This window comes from Populus trichocarpa, chromosome 12, assembly GCF_000002775.5.
Source record: "Populus trichocarpa isolate Nisqually-1 chromosome 12, P.trichocarpa_v4.1, whole genome shotgun sequence".
NCBI classification, from domain to species: Eukaryota; Viridiplantae; Streptophyta; class Magnoliopsida; order Malpighiales; family Salicaceae; genus Populus; species Populus trichocarpa.
In genome coordinates this window covers 5,460,168-5,473,425 of record NC_037296.2, presented here as the reverse complement: position 1 = coordinate 5,473,425, position 13,258 = coordinate 5,460,168, and the positions used below count along the sequence as shown (strand labels likewise).

Sequence of the window (13,258 nt, the reverse complement as noted above, 5' to 3'; positions counted from 1 at the left end):
AAAAAAATTATGAGACTTAATCTATAAGTTGGACAGAGCTAAAAAAATAATTATTCATGGACCAAATCCAAACCTAAAATTATGTTGCTAAAAAAAAATCTTTCCTAGCTGAGCCATGCACATTGTGGGAGAATTTAAGCTTAAAGTTTAGTACTGTGGGGGAATTTAAGCTTAAAGTTTAGTACCTCTTAGGTTTAATTTTAACTTTTTACATTCTCGCTAAAGAAAACTTGTTTCTTTATTTTAAAATTAATTTTCCGTTCATCAATAATTTATTTAAATCATGTTATTTTTTCATGTTAAAAAGCTTACATTATAAATTAAATTCCAACAAAATTTTAACCTAAAATATAAATAAACTCCACTTTTAATTTAACCTCAATATTATCCATTAACCATGTTTTAAACAAAAATTTCCAACATTAAGAAGTTAATTAAGATGTTGGAGACCCAATCGAGACTACCCTCAAATGTTGCGGACTCTTGTAAGGTTTTCCCGACAATTTTCTTCTGTGAATTGGGAAACAAATGATTCAAAAGAAGAATATGATGCTGATTATAATAGAAAGTAACATTTCATCAATAAAGCTTTTTTTAGCTTCAAAAGTTTTTCTTCTCGTAAACTTGTTGAATAGCAGTTAAAATTGTTACAAATATAGCTGTTAAAAAAAATGTTAATTAATTACAATTCTTATTTGATAATGCTAGAGGCAAGATCAGGAAGCAGGCACGAAGTAAGAAGGCCGGCAGAGTATCATGAAAACATTAATGCCAATTTCTATAGCTGCTACCAGTGATCTGAGCTTATAAGCATCACATATACAATTATTGAGTTGGAGATCCCTACATACTGTTACTAAATGTAATTATGTGTAGCGAGAAAATTGAAGGCAATGATAATCATATATTAAAATGGGGGCATGGTTCAAAGTCCAGAAGATCTTCTGCTCAAGGAAGACGATGAGCTCATAATTTCTTGACCAAGCTCCTTTATCTTGTTAAGTAGAAGCATTTGCTCAGTCTCAATCTGTACCATGTACTCTTCTTGCATGTCCTCTAGGCTTTGCATCTCGCTCAAAGCTGTCGAGAGCCCCTCTAGGCTGCCCTCCTCAATCAGAGATTGAAACTTGATCATCAATTGTTTCATCTGGTACAGAAGCAACTTCACACTTGTAAGTATATGTTAATTCATGTAAAAAGATAATAAGTATAAGATTTCATGATGAATCCGATAAAAAGTGTAAAAATGTATGTGTGTGTATGAACACAGAAACAGTGATTTTACAATGAAGAGTGAGGATGACAAATTGGTATGGCATAGATCAAAAAAGCTCAGAGGTGGGGGTAAAGAATTTTTACAAGCTTTTAATCAAATTGGGATTTGCATGTGCTTTGAGTCTCTTGAGCTTGAATTTTTCTAATCATGTTGATTATTTGAGAGCAATAAAGATGCTTACTTTTTGGTCCACACAGAATTTTGTACCATATAAAAGATTATGAAGTGTAACAAAGTTGACCGACCCTAAATATTTGAGAGAAAAAGTATATCATATGCTTCACAAAAGTCCTGATAATTTCCAAATCTGAAGCAAACTAAGAGTTTCATTTCAATGCTTAAAGCAATATATCACCTCAAGTGAAAAGAAAGGAAATTAAATGATAATGAGTAACACATTCACACCTGGTTAGAGATTTGGTGTGATTTGATTAAAGATGTGTCAGACTCCAAACTGTTTCTTGCTTGTAGTTCTGGAACTTTCCTAGTTATCCGAACATGGATCTCTCCCCTTGTTACTCCTTGGAGAGGAATCCACTTGTCGGACATCTGGTTTGGAGGCAATCCCTGATACTCTACAACACAATCACCAATACTATAGGTGGGCAGCAAGGCATTATAGTCTTTCACATGCAACTCTAAGGGACTGCCATCATCAGGAAACTCGAGGGTTTGATTCCAATGAGGATTCAGAGTTTTGTACATAACCTGAAGGACAAGACAAGGAACGTTAGGTAAGTGATTGAAGTGTTGTAACATCCAACAGAAGCAACAGCAAGGCATAAACCAGACCACATACCTTTGTTCTCTTCTTCAAGCTTCCATATTGCACCCTCACATATGGATCACTTGTCCCCCTAAGATCAGCAGCAATAAGATCCTTCGCTTCAACAAGAACAAGTTCAATCCAACCATTGAATGAACCTGACATAGAACCCTAAGCATATTCAAGGAAGACGAAAACAACATCAGTAGCTATCAGAAGTTCGGAACATTTGATAGCTGACAACAAGCTGTTCAAAATGGCTTGGTAATATCGCAGCTTGTTTGCACTCTATAAAACAAGCAGGATATGAATAAATCTAAACTTCAAGTCTGATTTTATATCAGCGCAGCAAGCGGGCCAGCCTAATATGTTTTACATTTCAACACACCGCACATGTCCACGGAAAATTTGTTTGAAACTACCGAACATTATTTCTGGTGAGGTAACTGCCTAAATTTTTAATGCCATGATAACGAATTTTTTATTCAAAATGCATTTTAGAAAACTACAGGAAAGAATATATAGTTAAACTTAAAATATATTAAAATCATACCCGTGATCCTTCAGAGTCATTGACTTGTACTGCTTCTATTTGAAGCCTTAATTCTCCTGTATTCACTTTTTCAAGGGGAACCCACATGTCCCTGATAAATCCCTCCATCAAACCTTCCAAATTTACTCGTGCACTACCAATGCTCTCATCTCCAAAGATTTCTTCACTGTAGCATTTAATCTTAAGGCATCTATCATCTACTATCTCATCAAATTCGAACTTCTGATTCCAGAGAGGATTAGAGCTATGTGCAGTCCGTGTTTTCTGTAGGACCTGAAAAGATAGGTATGCATCATGATCAGAATCAAACGTAAATAGTCACATGAAGCAGTCAAGTAGTTTCACATGCATAATATCTTAATATCTTCTGATTTTCAAATTCAGGTTCATACACATCATATATAAAGGAACTAGAATACTACCTTTCCATACTGCAGTTTAACATATGGGTCACACTTTCCAGATCTTTCTTTTGAAATAAGATCTTTTCCCTCCATGACAGCCACGTTAATCTTCCTTCCTGTTCTTGAAAGAATATTTGATGATCCATATATTGACTTCTGAGAGCTAACGTTGTTCAAGCTATGGGAACCATCAGAGAACAGCCATTCTTTCACCACAAGCTTTACTGTCAACTGCCACATGTACATAAACAAGAAAAATGGCTTAGTTATCATCATTGGATCCTCTAGTGAGAAAATTTAGATGATTTACTTCACATCAATGGCATATAAAACAAAATGAAATTTGAAAAAACAACTGAATGTTATCAAATACTCAAAATTTGAAACCAACACTTGATAAGCTTGTGTGGGTGAAAATTTGTATCACAGCTTAGTCTAGAACTTCATCAAAAGGAAATAAATCAACCACATTTCATTTATCTGGGATTCAAACTAGTAACTACAGCAAAAAATGGTGAAATTTTACAGCTGATGCCACAAAGATGACCTAATGCTAATCCAGGCTTCAATATTCCATCATAACTATCTTCTGTTATGCACTACAGGAGAAATATATTGATAGAATGAAGCAATTCAAAAACAACTAATCACAATGAAATTCGGCATGTCTTACCTCCCCTGAAGTAACTCCCTCAAATGGAACAACCATTTCAACCTCTTTTCCGCAAATCTCAGCATGTTTGGCTATTACACCAGAGTCGGGTCCTATTGCCCAAAACGTTGTTGAATCATCAGCAACATACTTCATCTGCTTGAACAGACCAAAACAGATGATGAATATTGATACACCAAGAAATTTTTCAGAAGGAAAGAAAAAACCTGGGATGTCTAATGAACAAATTCTACCCAATACAAGTTAATAGAATGCATTCTTGTTGAATACATGATTTCAGAGGAACATTTATTTCTGAAATTTAGCTCTGCTTACTTCTACTTTTTTTAGATATACATAATGCTAAAAAATATGAAATCATAAGTTTGCTTGCTCTGATTTTTTGGATATGAAATAGAGATATCATGGACACATTTTAACATCCCAGTCTTTTAACTTCGTGCATTACAATTTACATTGCATGAATAATGTAGTAAGAAATTTACATAGTATGCGTGGTAAAAATAACTCAATGACAGATCAAGTCAATTAATTAAATTTTAAAGTTAATTTAATAAAATAATAATAATTTATGGTTCTTATTAGCTCCCAAGTATTAGAGCATTGAAATTATTCCAAAAAGAAAAAAAAAGTCACAGAAAAATTTATTATGAGATAATACATAGGATGCTTGTGATGGTTTTAATAAAGGAATCAAAAACCTCCCCTCATTTGAAGCTCTCAATCTCCTATAACAATAGACAAAAATAATTACATGCCCTACCCCCAGCTTTTGGCTGACAAAAGAATTAACTCACACAATAAGTAAACCCAATGGAAGTGTCCTAGTGCTCTAAAATTTTACACAAAACAAGAATCAGTATGTACCTTGATCTCACAACTTGCTAGATAATCATACTTCACACTGTTGGGTGGGCGGTTGTAAAGATGTAATCGAAGAGTTCCAGTTTCTTCATGTAAGAACATGTTAAATGTGGAATCCCATCTAGGGTTTGAGCCTGGTCTCACATCTGTTCTCCTTGTCAAATGTCCAAGCTCGACCTCCACAAATGTTTGCAGATATTTATCATCAAAATGCTCTATGAAACTACCATTTACCCTTCTTGGCGGACTTCCTCTCAGGTTACTTCTAGAAAGTTTGCTAGCTGAGATGACTGACACGTATACAATTCCACCAACAGCCTTTTTCCTTAAATCTACTGCTGGTAAGCTGAAACAACGACGGCGAGGCTCAATCATTGTCTTGACTAAGGTGTCAGTGAAAACCTTAACCTGAAATTTTAAAGAAAAAGAACAGACACTTGTATAAGACCAACAGTACTGGAGGAACTAGAAATTTAAAGAAGTACACCAAGATAAATTATTATGAACTACTAAAAAAATACATGTCATAATTTAGCTAAAAAAAAAAGAAACATGATAAATTCTAGCTAACTATTTCAAGAGGCTAGCGTAGAGGCAGGAGAATTACAAATAATTATAGCAATAATAAAAACAGAAACACTCTAAATTTACTACTTATTCATGTAAATATAATTAGTTAAACACACACCAGCCAAGAAGAAACGCCTGGCAGCTCGGTGGCAGGTAATGACTGGCTTCCTCCACTTCCAAAGGCAACTCCTATTCTTACTTCAGGAATTGACACAAATGAGTACAAAACCGCTCTCCCATCCAGAACTGGCATCAAGAGAAGCTGATAAAAAATAGATGACCGATTAAACATCAACCACAGAGGGCAAAATCTGATGGAGTTGAAAGCCAAACCAAATTCGAAATTTAGGACTATTCACCCAAGAAACAAGTAAATTTAATGTAAAACATAAATTGGCAGTCAGTCCCAAGTAGAATTACCACGAAGATAAAAATAATATATTAGAAAGAAGTGTTCCATGCTTGCAGATCTCCCAAGTACAGAACCGAACCTAGATCCTTTTTCCTCGAGGAGCCCCACATTTAAAACAGTATAGACAAAGCATTTCCAAATGTTCATTTCCCGCAGAAATGAATTTTCAGAGTTTGGCAAACAAAACCCAAGTAATAAGCAAGGAATGGATGATCCCAAAGCTATAAATGGTTGGGAAGAAGCATTTTTTACATTTACTTAAAGCACTTTCAAAACTACTTAGAGATTCAAATTTTGAGGTGGCTGGAGAGAGAGAGAGAGGGAGAGAGAGAGGGAAGCAGAAGAGAGGAAGAGAGTGGTAAAGAACTGAGACACAAACTTACTAATTGTTCCCCAGGAATGAGATCATGGAATGCTGGTAGTGACATATAAGGGAGCTATAAGCTAACCTAAGAAATGGTGCAAAACAAAAATCATAAAAAAAAATATGTTCATCAACCTGATAGTCATCAGTCAACCTACTGTATCAATAGATGAATCATAGGGCTGAGAGAATGTGACTGTTATTAACAACTTATAAACTTACTTTTGGATGTTAATATTGAAATGCAACTGATCCTACCAAATAAATGAAGTTAGTTTGTGTAAAAGATACCTGATGGTTCTCTTACATTCACTTTCTAGTGTCAATATCAATGAGGAACATATAGAACCAATCCATTAGCCATATACATTTTGATCAATCAGCCAGTGCCAAGACAATATTATATAGAGTGCGGAAAACAGGACATTTTACATACCTCACCCTTGATGTGGAGGCTGTTTATAACAATCCGAGCAGTTCCCATTAATGGCTTTGCCAGCTTAGCCAGCAACAAAATGCTCATGTCTTTGGAGTCCCAATCAAATCCCAAATGCATAATTCTCTGTCAGAAAGCATAAAAACTGCTGCATGAAAATCTGAGACAAATTTACTGTTTGAAGGGGAAAAAAAACACATCATGCTACAAAAATTAATGAAACAATTTGTTATAAATTTTATTAATGTGTATTATCCATGTAGTGGCTTCGACTGCTCCCTTTCTTTATTCATTAAAAAGCACACATTTCAACAGAACATGCTCACATTCTTTAGATTTTTAAGGTTGGTGGTTGGCATATCAACCACCTCAGTTACATCAAGCTCAGTCACCTCAGGCACTGGTTATCACTTCCCATCATTCAGTGCCTAGCTTAATCACTAACTCACACTGCCACGACAAAGTGGAACAGAAACCAGATCAAAATGTTATCCCCGTTGAATCATGGGCTCTCAATGGGATAACTTTTGGTCATATCTTCAGAGAAACTGCCATGACTATACTTGCATCAGTGAGTACTGAAACAGAGGCAATTGCATGTTCTTTACAAATTCATACCAATATGGGTTCAGGATGCCATCAGTTTAGCAAACCCCACCTTTGGTTTCTCTTTGTTGTTGAAGAATCCTTTCAACTCTTGAAAGCCTCAATATCAAAATAAATTAAGATAAGTGAGATAGACCTTCTCCATGCAGTTTTATCAAGGATTAAACTTTTGTAAAATGATACATAGTCATATTTTGTTGTGAACATGAAATATTTCTTGATGGGACTTCCTTTTCGTTCCACATGTTTAGGAAAGTCCATGACAAAATACATGATTTTAATTTCGAAAACATATATGATAGTCAATCATCACCATCATTAATATAATTATCTCAACTTGAGCCCTTGCATGCTACAACTGTCTTTTGCACTAAATGAAAAACAGAATCCACCAAACAGATCAACAAATTTCTGAAGGCACAGAAAGCTAAGTTTGCATGTAAGACAACAAACAGGAAAAACAGTGGTAGAACTTGTTGATTAACATTTAATTGTGAGGAACTATAAGAAAGCATTAGTTTATTTATATGTAGATTCCTTGCCACCTGTACTGAGGGATAAATTCACAAACAAAACTCAGAAAGTGAAAAGGGACCAAACCTGATCACCAGAAGTTGACCAGCGAGTCCCATGAAGACCAAGGGATGGTGGGCATGAACCAAGTGAAAATTCCTGCAACTCGAGTTTTTCCTACAAGAAGGGTAATATTTCTCAGGAAACGTGTACCATAATGCTAATCCTGACTTAAATATTCATGCCAATTGATACACGATGAAACAAGCATATCACATACCATGAGCTTCAACCTTTGTTGTTTCAATCGTTTCTGCAAAGACAAATGTTTAACTTTTTAGTTTGGTCTCACGAACAACCCAAATTACACAGAAGTTGTGCATGAGAACACTGTAATATATGCAAAAGACAGTTCATTTAGATCAAATAAAGGCAAAAATCATCAAAAGTTAGGAACAAGGCCAAGTTCTTGAGCCCCTTTCTGGTAGTAAAGAAATGGAAGTGTGATAGCAAATCAATCAACCGCTATTTTTAAAGGATTATATTATGTTTATGATCGATTTCCAAAGATAAAGAATGACAAAGTGGGAATGATTCCGAGTTCTAGACCACCTTTGTAGTGGTTAGGAACCAAGAGTGCAACCACTTTTATTGCAGCTTCATTTTCCTAGAAGATTTTCTCTGATATAAGAAATCTACTGTGGCCCCACCACAAAAGCCCACAAGTAACAGACATCTGGAATGCGCCTTTTCAGTTAGCTTTTAAAGGAGAGAAATTCATAAAGAAATTTTGACTGCAACTTGAACTGAGATAAACTCAATATATCTTCTATCAATCTGTCAGAAGAAACTGAATGATAACTAAATTTGGTATGTGATCGGTTCTCTTACAAGCCTATCTCATTCTAAAATTCAAAAATATACTATCAACTGCTAAATAAGTCAACGATGCAAAAATTTCTATTCATTTCAGCAAAATGTTCAGAGTTCGCAAACCAACAAACAAATAAACCTAGGCAGAGGGTAGAGAAAATATCCAGTAATGAATCATATGATGTAAGCCAATCAAAATCCTGACCTCAACAATGGATGAGAATCTTATTGCAAGCTTTGGGTTCATATAGTTCATCCAAATTTCCATCAACAGCTTGTTCAGCCACTCACAGTGTTCCAATGGTGTTATTGGCTGTGCAAATATGTGAAGAGAATAGATTAATGAACTTATAAATAAAAACCACAAAAGAAAACAAAGAAAAGAAGAAATACCGAGGTGTTCAATACAACTCGCTTCCACTTTTTGTTTAGGTCTTCCACAATAACTTTCTGTTGATGACTGCAATACTAAAGTGGGAAAAAAAAATTTCATTATACCACAAGCACAACTAAAAGAATTGGAACCTAACTAACTGTGTAATGGCAACCTGTATATATTCATGTAAAATCTGGTATAAGTAAATTTTGTTAATTAATGAAGAAGGAACCACCACTCTAACTGTACCATAATCAAAGTATTAACCGAGAAAAGGAAAGGGTGCTCAAGAATATACATTTGTGGCAAAGGACACAAAATACAGGAAAGATGAAAATGGACATGTTAAAGGAAATCAAGCTCAGTTATTTGTTTCTTTATTTGTAAATAATTAGGCTTGATCAACATGGTTCTATGCTTGTACCGCAACCCTTGGTCAAAGATAATTATGGCACATGGAGACAATCCATGACTATGGCTTTGACAGCCAAAAACAAAATCAGACTCATAGATGGTTCAATCAAGGAGCCTAATAAGAAGAATCCAAAGAATGTCAACAATGGAATCGCTGTAATAATTTGGTCAAAACTTGGCTGCTAGGATCAATGTCTAAGGAAATCGCTAGCAGCGTCATCATCTTCAAGGATGCCAGACAGACGTGGCTCGATTTGCAAGAGCAATTTTCACATGTGAACGTGGTTCAATTATTCCATGTTGAGAACGAGATTCATGATTATGTGCAAGGTAACATATCTATAGGGTCTTATTTAACAAAACTGAAAGGTTTATGGGATGAGCGCGATGCATTTTGCACCTTTCCAATCGGCACTTGTGGATTGATTAAAGAAGTGACTGCATATTTAGAAACGCAGAAAACCATGAAGTTCCTTATGGGCCTTAACGAGTCATATATAGATGTTCGCAGCAACACCTTGCTACAAGATCCGTTAACCACAGTGAACAAAGCATACTCGCTGGTCTTTCGTCATGAGAAACAGTTGGAGGTGACAGCAGGGAAAAGCCATACTTGAACAAAGCATACTTGTTGGTCTTTCGGCATGAGAAACAGTTGGAGGTGACAGCAGGGAAAAGCCATACTCAACCAGATGCTGCTGTTTTTGCCTTGAAGAACTCGAGCCATGAGTTTGAAGGTGAGCTAAAATGCTCTAAATGTAACAGAACAAACCACGGCACCAAAAATTGTCGTGCACATCTCAAATGCACCTTTTTCCACTGGAAAGCCATACTCGATGTTTATGGGAAAAAAGGATATCGGGTCTTTGATCTTGTTCATAAAAAGGTAATGGTCTCAAGAGATGTCATTTTCTTTGAAACCATATTTCCTTTTTCTGCATGACATGATAATTTTGATACACCTAAACCTTGGTTTTCAAATAATGACCCATTTCTAAATTCTGATATGGATTCTCTTCCAAGCAAATCATTATTTTCCATCTCTAAATGGGCCTCCTTCCTTCACCAGCTCAAATGAACAAGTAATTCCCACCAGCCCAAATGAACAACAAGTTCTCACCACATCAACAACAAAACCTGCTTCTCCCATTTGTTCTCTACTGTACATAGAAGATACTACACCATCATCACCATCCCTCATCCAAACAATTAACACTTCATCCCAATCGCAAATTGTGTCCATTCAACCACTTTGACGCAGCAGCCGATCCACCAAAACTCCTCAATATTTGCAGGACTTTCATCTCGAGATGACCCTCCCTTCAAGGACCGAACCGACATCGTCCACAAATCTGGTCAAAACTTCAGGTACTGCTCACCCTCTTTCTCGATTCTTGTCTTATGATAAACTTTTTCATGTTCACAAAGCGTATACCACTCAACTCACCCTCCTTAAAGAAGCCACCAGTTTCTTCCAGGTTGTTCAAAACCCAAAATGACGTGAAGCTATGCAACATGAGATAACTGTTTTACAGGCCAAATGGACTTGAAGTTTGGTGTCATTACCACCCCATAAACGACAATCAGTTACAAGTGGGTGTGCAAAATCAAGTTAAAGGCTGATAGGACAGTAGAATGGTATAAGGCCCTGTTGGTGGCCAAGGGTTATAGTCAAGTCGAAGGAGTTGATTACAAGTAGACTATTGCCCCAGTTGCCAAGATGGTAACAGTTCGCGTCTTACTTAGTGTGGCAGCTTTGCGTGATTGGCATCTACATCAATTAGATGTTAATAACGCATTCTTGAATGGTGATCTTACTGAAGAAGTATACATGTCCTTGCCTCCTGGTTTTGGGCGAAAGGGGGAGAATCGTGTTTGCTAACTTCACAAATTGCTATATGAATTGAAACAAGTCTCTAGACAGTGGTTTATCAAGTTGTTCGGAGCACTTAAAGCTGCAGGATTCCATCAATCTCTGTCTGACTATTCTTTATTCGTCCGAAGCCATCAAGGTAGTTTTTTGGCATACTTATATATGTTGATGAGGTGATATTAGCTGAGAATGATTTGCAAGACATAAAACAACACTAAGATTTTCTTGTCCAAGCAATTCAAACTTAAAGACTTAGGGTAACTAAAATATTTTCTTGGCATAGAGGTTGCAAGATCACGACATAGAATCAGTTTGTCGCAATGAAAATATGCCTTGGAAATTCTGGATGATACTGGGGTCTTGGATGCCGAACCTTTTCGGTTTCCTATAGAGCTGAACATGTCACTGACACAATCCAATGGAAAGCTTTTAGAGGATGCATCAACATACGGAAGGTTAGTTGGGAGGTTAATATAACTGACAATAACTGGGTCGGATCTGACTTATGTTGTGCATGTGCTGAGTCGATTTATGGACAAACCTCAGCAACCAAATCTGGAAGCAACTCATAAGGTGCTCAGGTATATCCAACAAACACCTGGGCAAGGTATTTTATTGCCATCCACAAGTTCACTTCAATTAACAGCATTTTGTGATGCTAGTTGGGTCGTTGGAAGGATACAAGAAGATCAATTACAGGGTTTTGTATGTTACTTGGTCAGGCACCAGTTTCTTGGAAGACCAAGAAACAAACAACTATATCTCGTTCAAGCACAGAAACAGAGTATCGCTCTATGGCCACTACATGCTACGAGATTACATGGCTGAAAAACATTTTGAAAGATTTGAAGATAAATCACACACAGCCAATGACTTTATACTATGATAATCAGGCAGTCATGCACATAGCATCAAATCCAGTCTTTCATAAGCGAACTAAGCACATAGAAATAGACTATCATTTGGTACGTGAGAAAATTCAAGAAGGAATGATTCGGACGGCCTATATTCAAACCAAAAATCAGCCAGCAGATTTGTTTACTAAGCCATTAAGCTCCCCATAGTTCAAAACCTTACATGACAAGCACAATAAAAATTGAACTAAACAAAATCATAAATAGAAAACAGCTGCATCACCATCCAAAACAGATGACTGAAGACAAAAAGATTAAGTTAAAAGAAGGAAAAGTGGAAGACTTGCCTGAAAAGTAGCCCAGATAGCAACGACAAGAGGAACCCAATTGGAGAAAGAGAAAACCCATTTCTCAATTCCCCAACAAACCAAAATCAAAGGGATTAAGAAAGCAAAAGAAGGCTTTTCCTCCAACAGATGATTAAAGACCTCCAAAACATCTTCAACTTTGAAACCAGCTTTACCCTTTCTTGTTCTTCCCATTTTTCCAAACAAGTCAACACCCTCAACAAGTAAACAGAAAACCTACAGCTTCACTTTCCTTATATATATATATACTATGTACAGTACCCCATGAAACAAATTTCCAGGGAAAAGACTTTCCTGGAACTTGTGAGAGAATCGTTGTCTTAAAAGGAAAGTTTAACGGTTAAAAAGGGAGCTTGAAGAGACTGGAGCCTGCGTTCCCAGGTTGGTGAGAGACAAGAATGAAGTCGGCCAGAAAATAAAGAATAACGAAATTTGGCATGCTGTTAGAATTAGTTACATTGTGGCATCCTTGTAATTTTATTTTATTAGAAATATATGTATGTATTTATTTAAATTATTACTTTTTATACTTAGTTATTTTTATTTTATTCATAAGTTTTTAATTGATTTGGATCAAGACTCATGTGCAATTATTATTATTATTATTATTATGGTCAAGACTCAAGCTTCTAGAGTCTTTTATTAATATTATTATTCATGGACTAATTCGGTTGCTAGCAAAGAAAATAAAATAAAATAAGACCTCGTTGACTTTAACTTTATTGACTTTTGATCATGATAAGGATGAGATCAAGGGTCCAGATTTGGTGTGATGATGAACATGTACGACCGTTTCTTGGAAGTGGAACACGTTGTAGCAAGGCGGCCTCATAGAATTAAGTTCCTGGTACATTACATTGGTTGCTTACCCATCTTCTTTTTAATATCTGGCCGTACAGTATAAAAACTTGGATTGAGGTGAATGTCTGGAGTTTTGATAGCACAATTTTGATTTTTGTTCACCGAAATCGAGGTGTTAGATAGTTGTGCATCAATGTTGATTACTTCATTGGTGTATCAACTAGCTATTATTAACATAAATAAATAAATAAATAAATTAGCT

At 35.9% G+C, this 13,258-nt stretch overlaps 1 protein-coding gene across 2 annotated transcripts; it reads right to left on the bottom strand.

Moving 5' to 3' along the window:
- Nucleotides 1–574: 574 nt before the first annotated feature.
- On the bottom strand, nucleotides 575–12,621 carry LOC7493521 (synaptotagmin-4). 2 transcript variants are annotated; one of them, XM_002317876.4, is made up of 14 exons: nucleotides 12,175–12,621; nucleotides 8,704–8,778; nucleotides 8,516–8,623; nucleotides 7,718–7,750; nucleotides 7,525–7,614; nucleotides 6,319–6,444; nucleotides 5,225–5,368; nucleotides 4,540–4,944; nucleotides 3,673–3,807; nucleotides 3,018–3,230; nucleotides 2,596–2,868; nucleotides 2,076–2,213; nucleotides 1,682–1,984; nucleotides 575–1,147 (listed from the first exon to the last, which is right to left on the bottom strand). In XM_002317876.4, exons 1-14 carry the CDS (start codon nucleotides 12,367–12,369, stop codon nucleotides 926–928), a joined length of 2,460 nt encoding a protein of 819 aa, XP_002317912.3. In that variant the 5' UTR covers nucleotides 12,370–12,621; the 3' UTR covers nucleotides 575–925. The 2 variants fall into 2 exon arrangements, with proteins under 2 accessions (XP_002317912.3, XP_024438319.2); XM_024582551.2 differs by lacking the exon at nucleotides 8,704–8,778.
- Between the last annotated feature and the right edge of the window lie 637 nt (nucleotides 12,622–13,258).

Excerpts from the sequence above, each read along its gene's own strand:
- LOC7493521 (XM_002317876.4), bottom strand. The coding sequence starts at position 12,369 with ATGGGAAGAACAAGAAAGGGTAAAGCTGGTTTCAAAGTTGAAGATGTT. Across the intron at positions 3,231-3,672 it reads AGGGAGTTACTTCAGGGGAG|TTGACAGTAAAGCTTGTGGT; the intron begins GTAAGACATGCC and ends TACATGTGGCAG. Across the intron at positions 2,869-3,017 it reads TTAAACTGCAGTATGGAAAG|GTCCTACAGAAAACACGGAC; the intron begins GTAGTATTCTAG and ends CTATCTTTTCAG.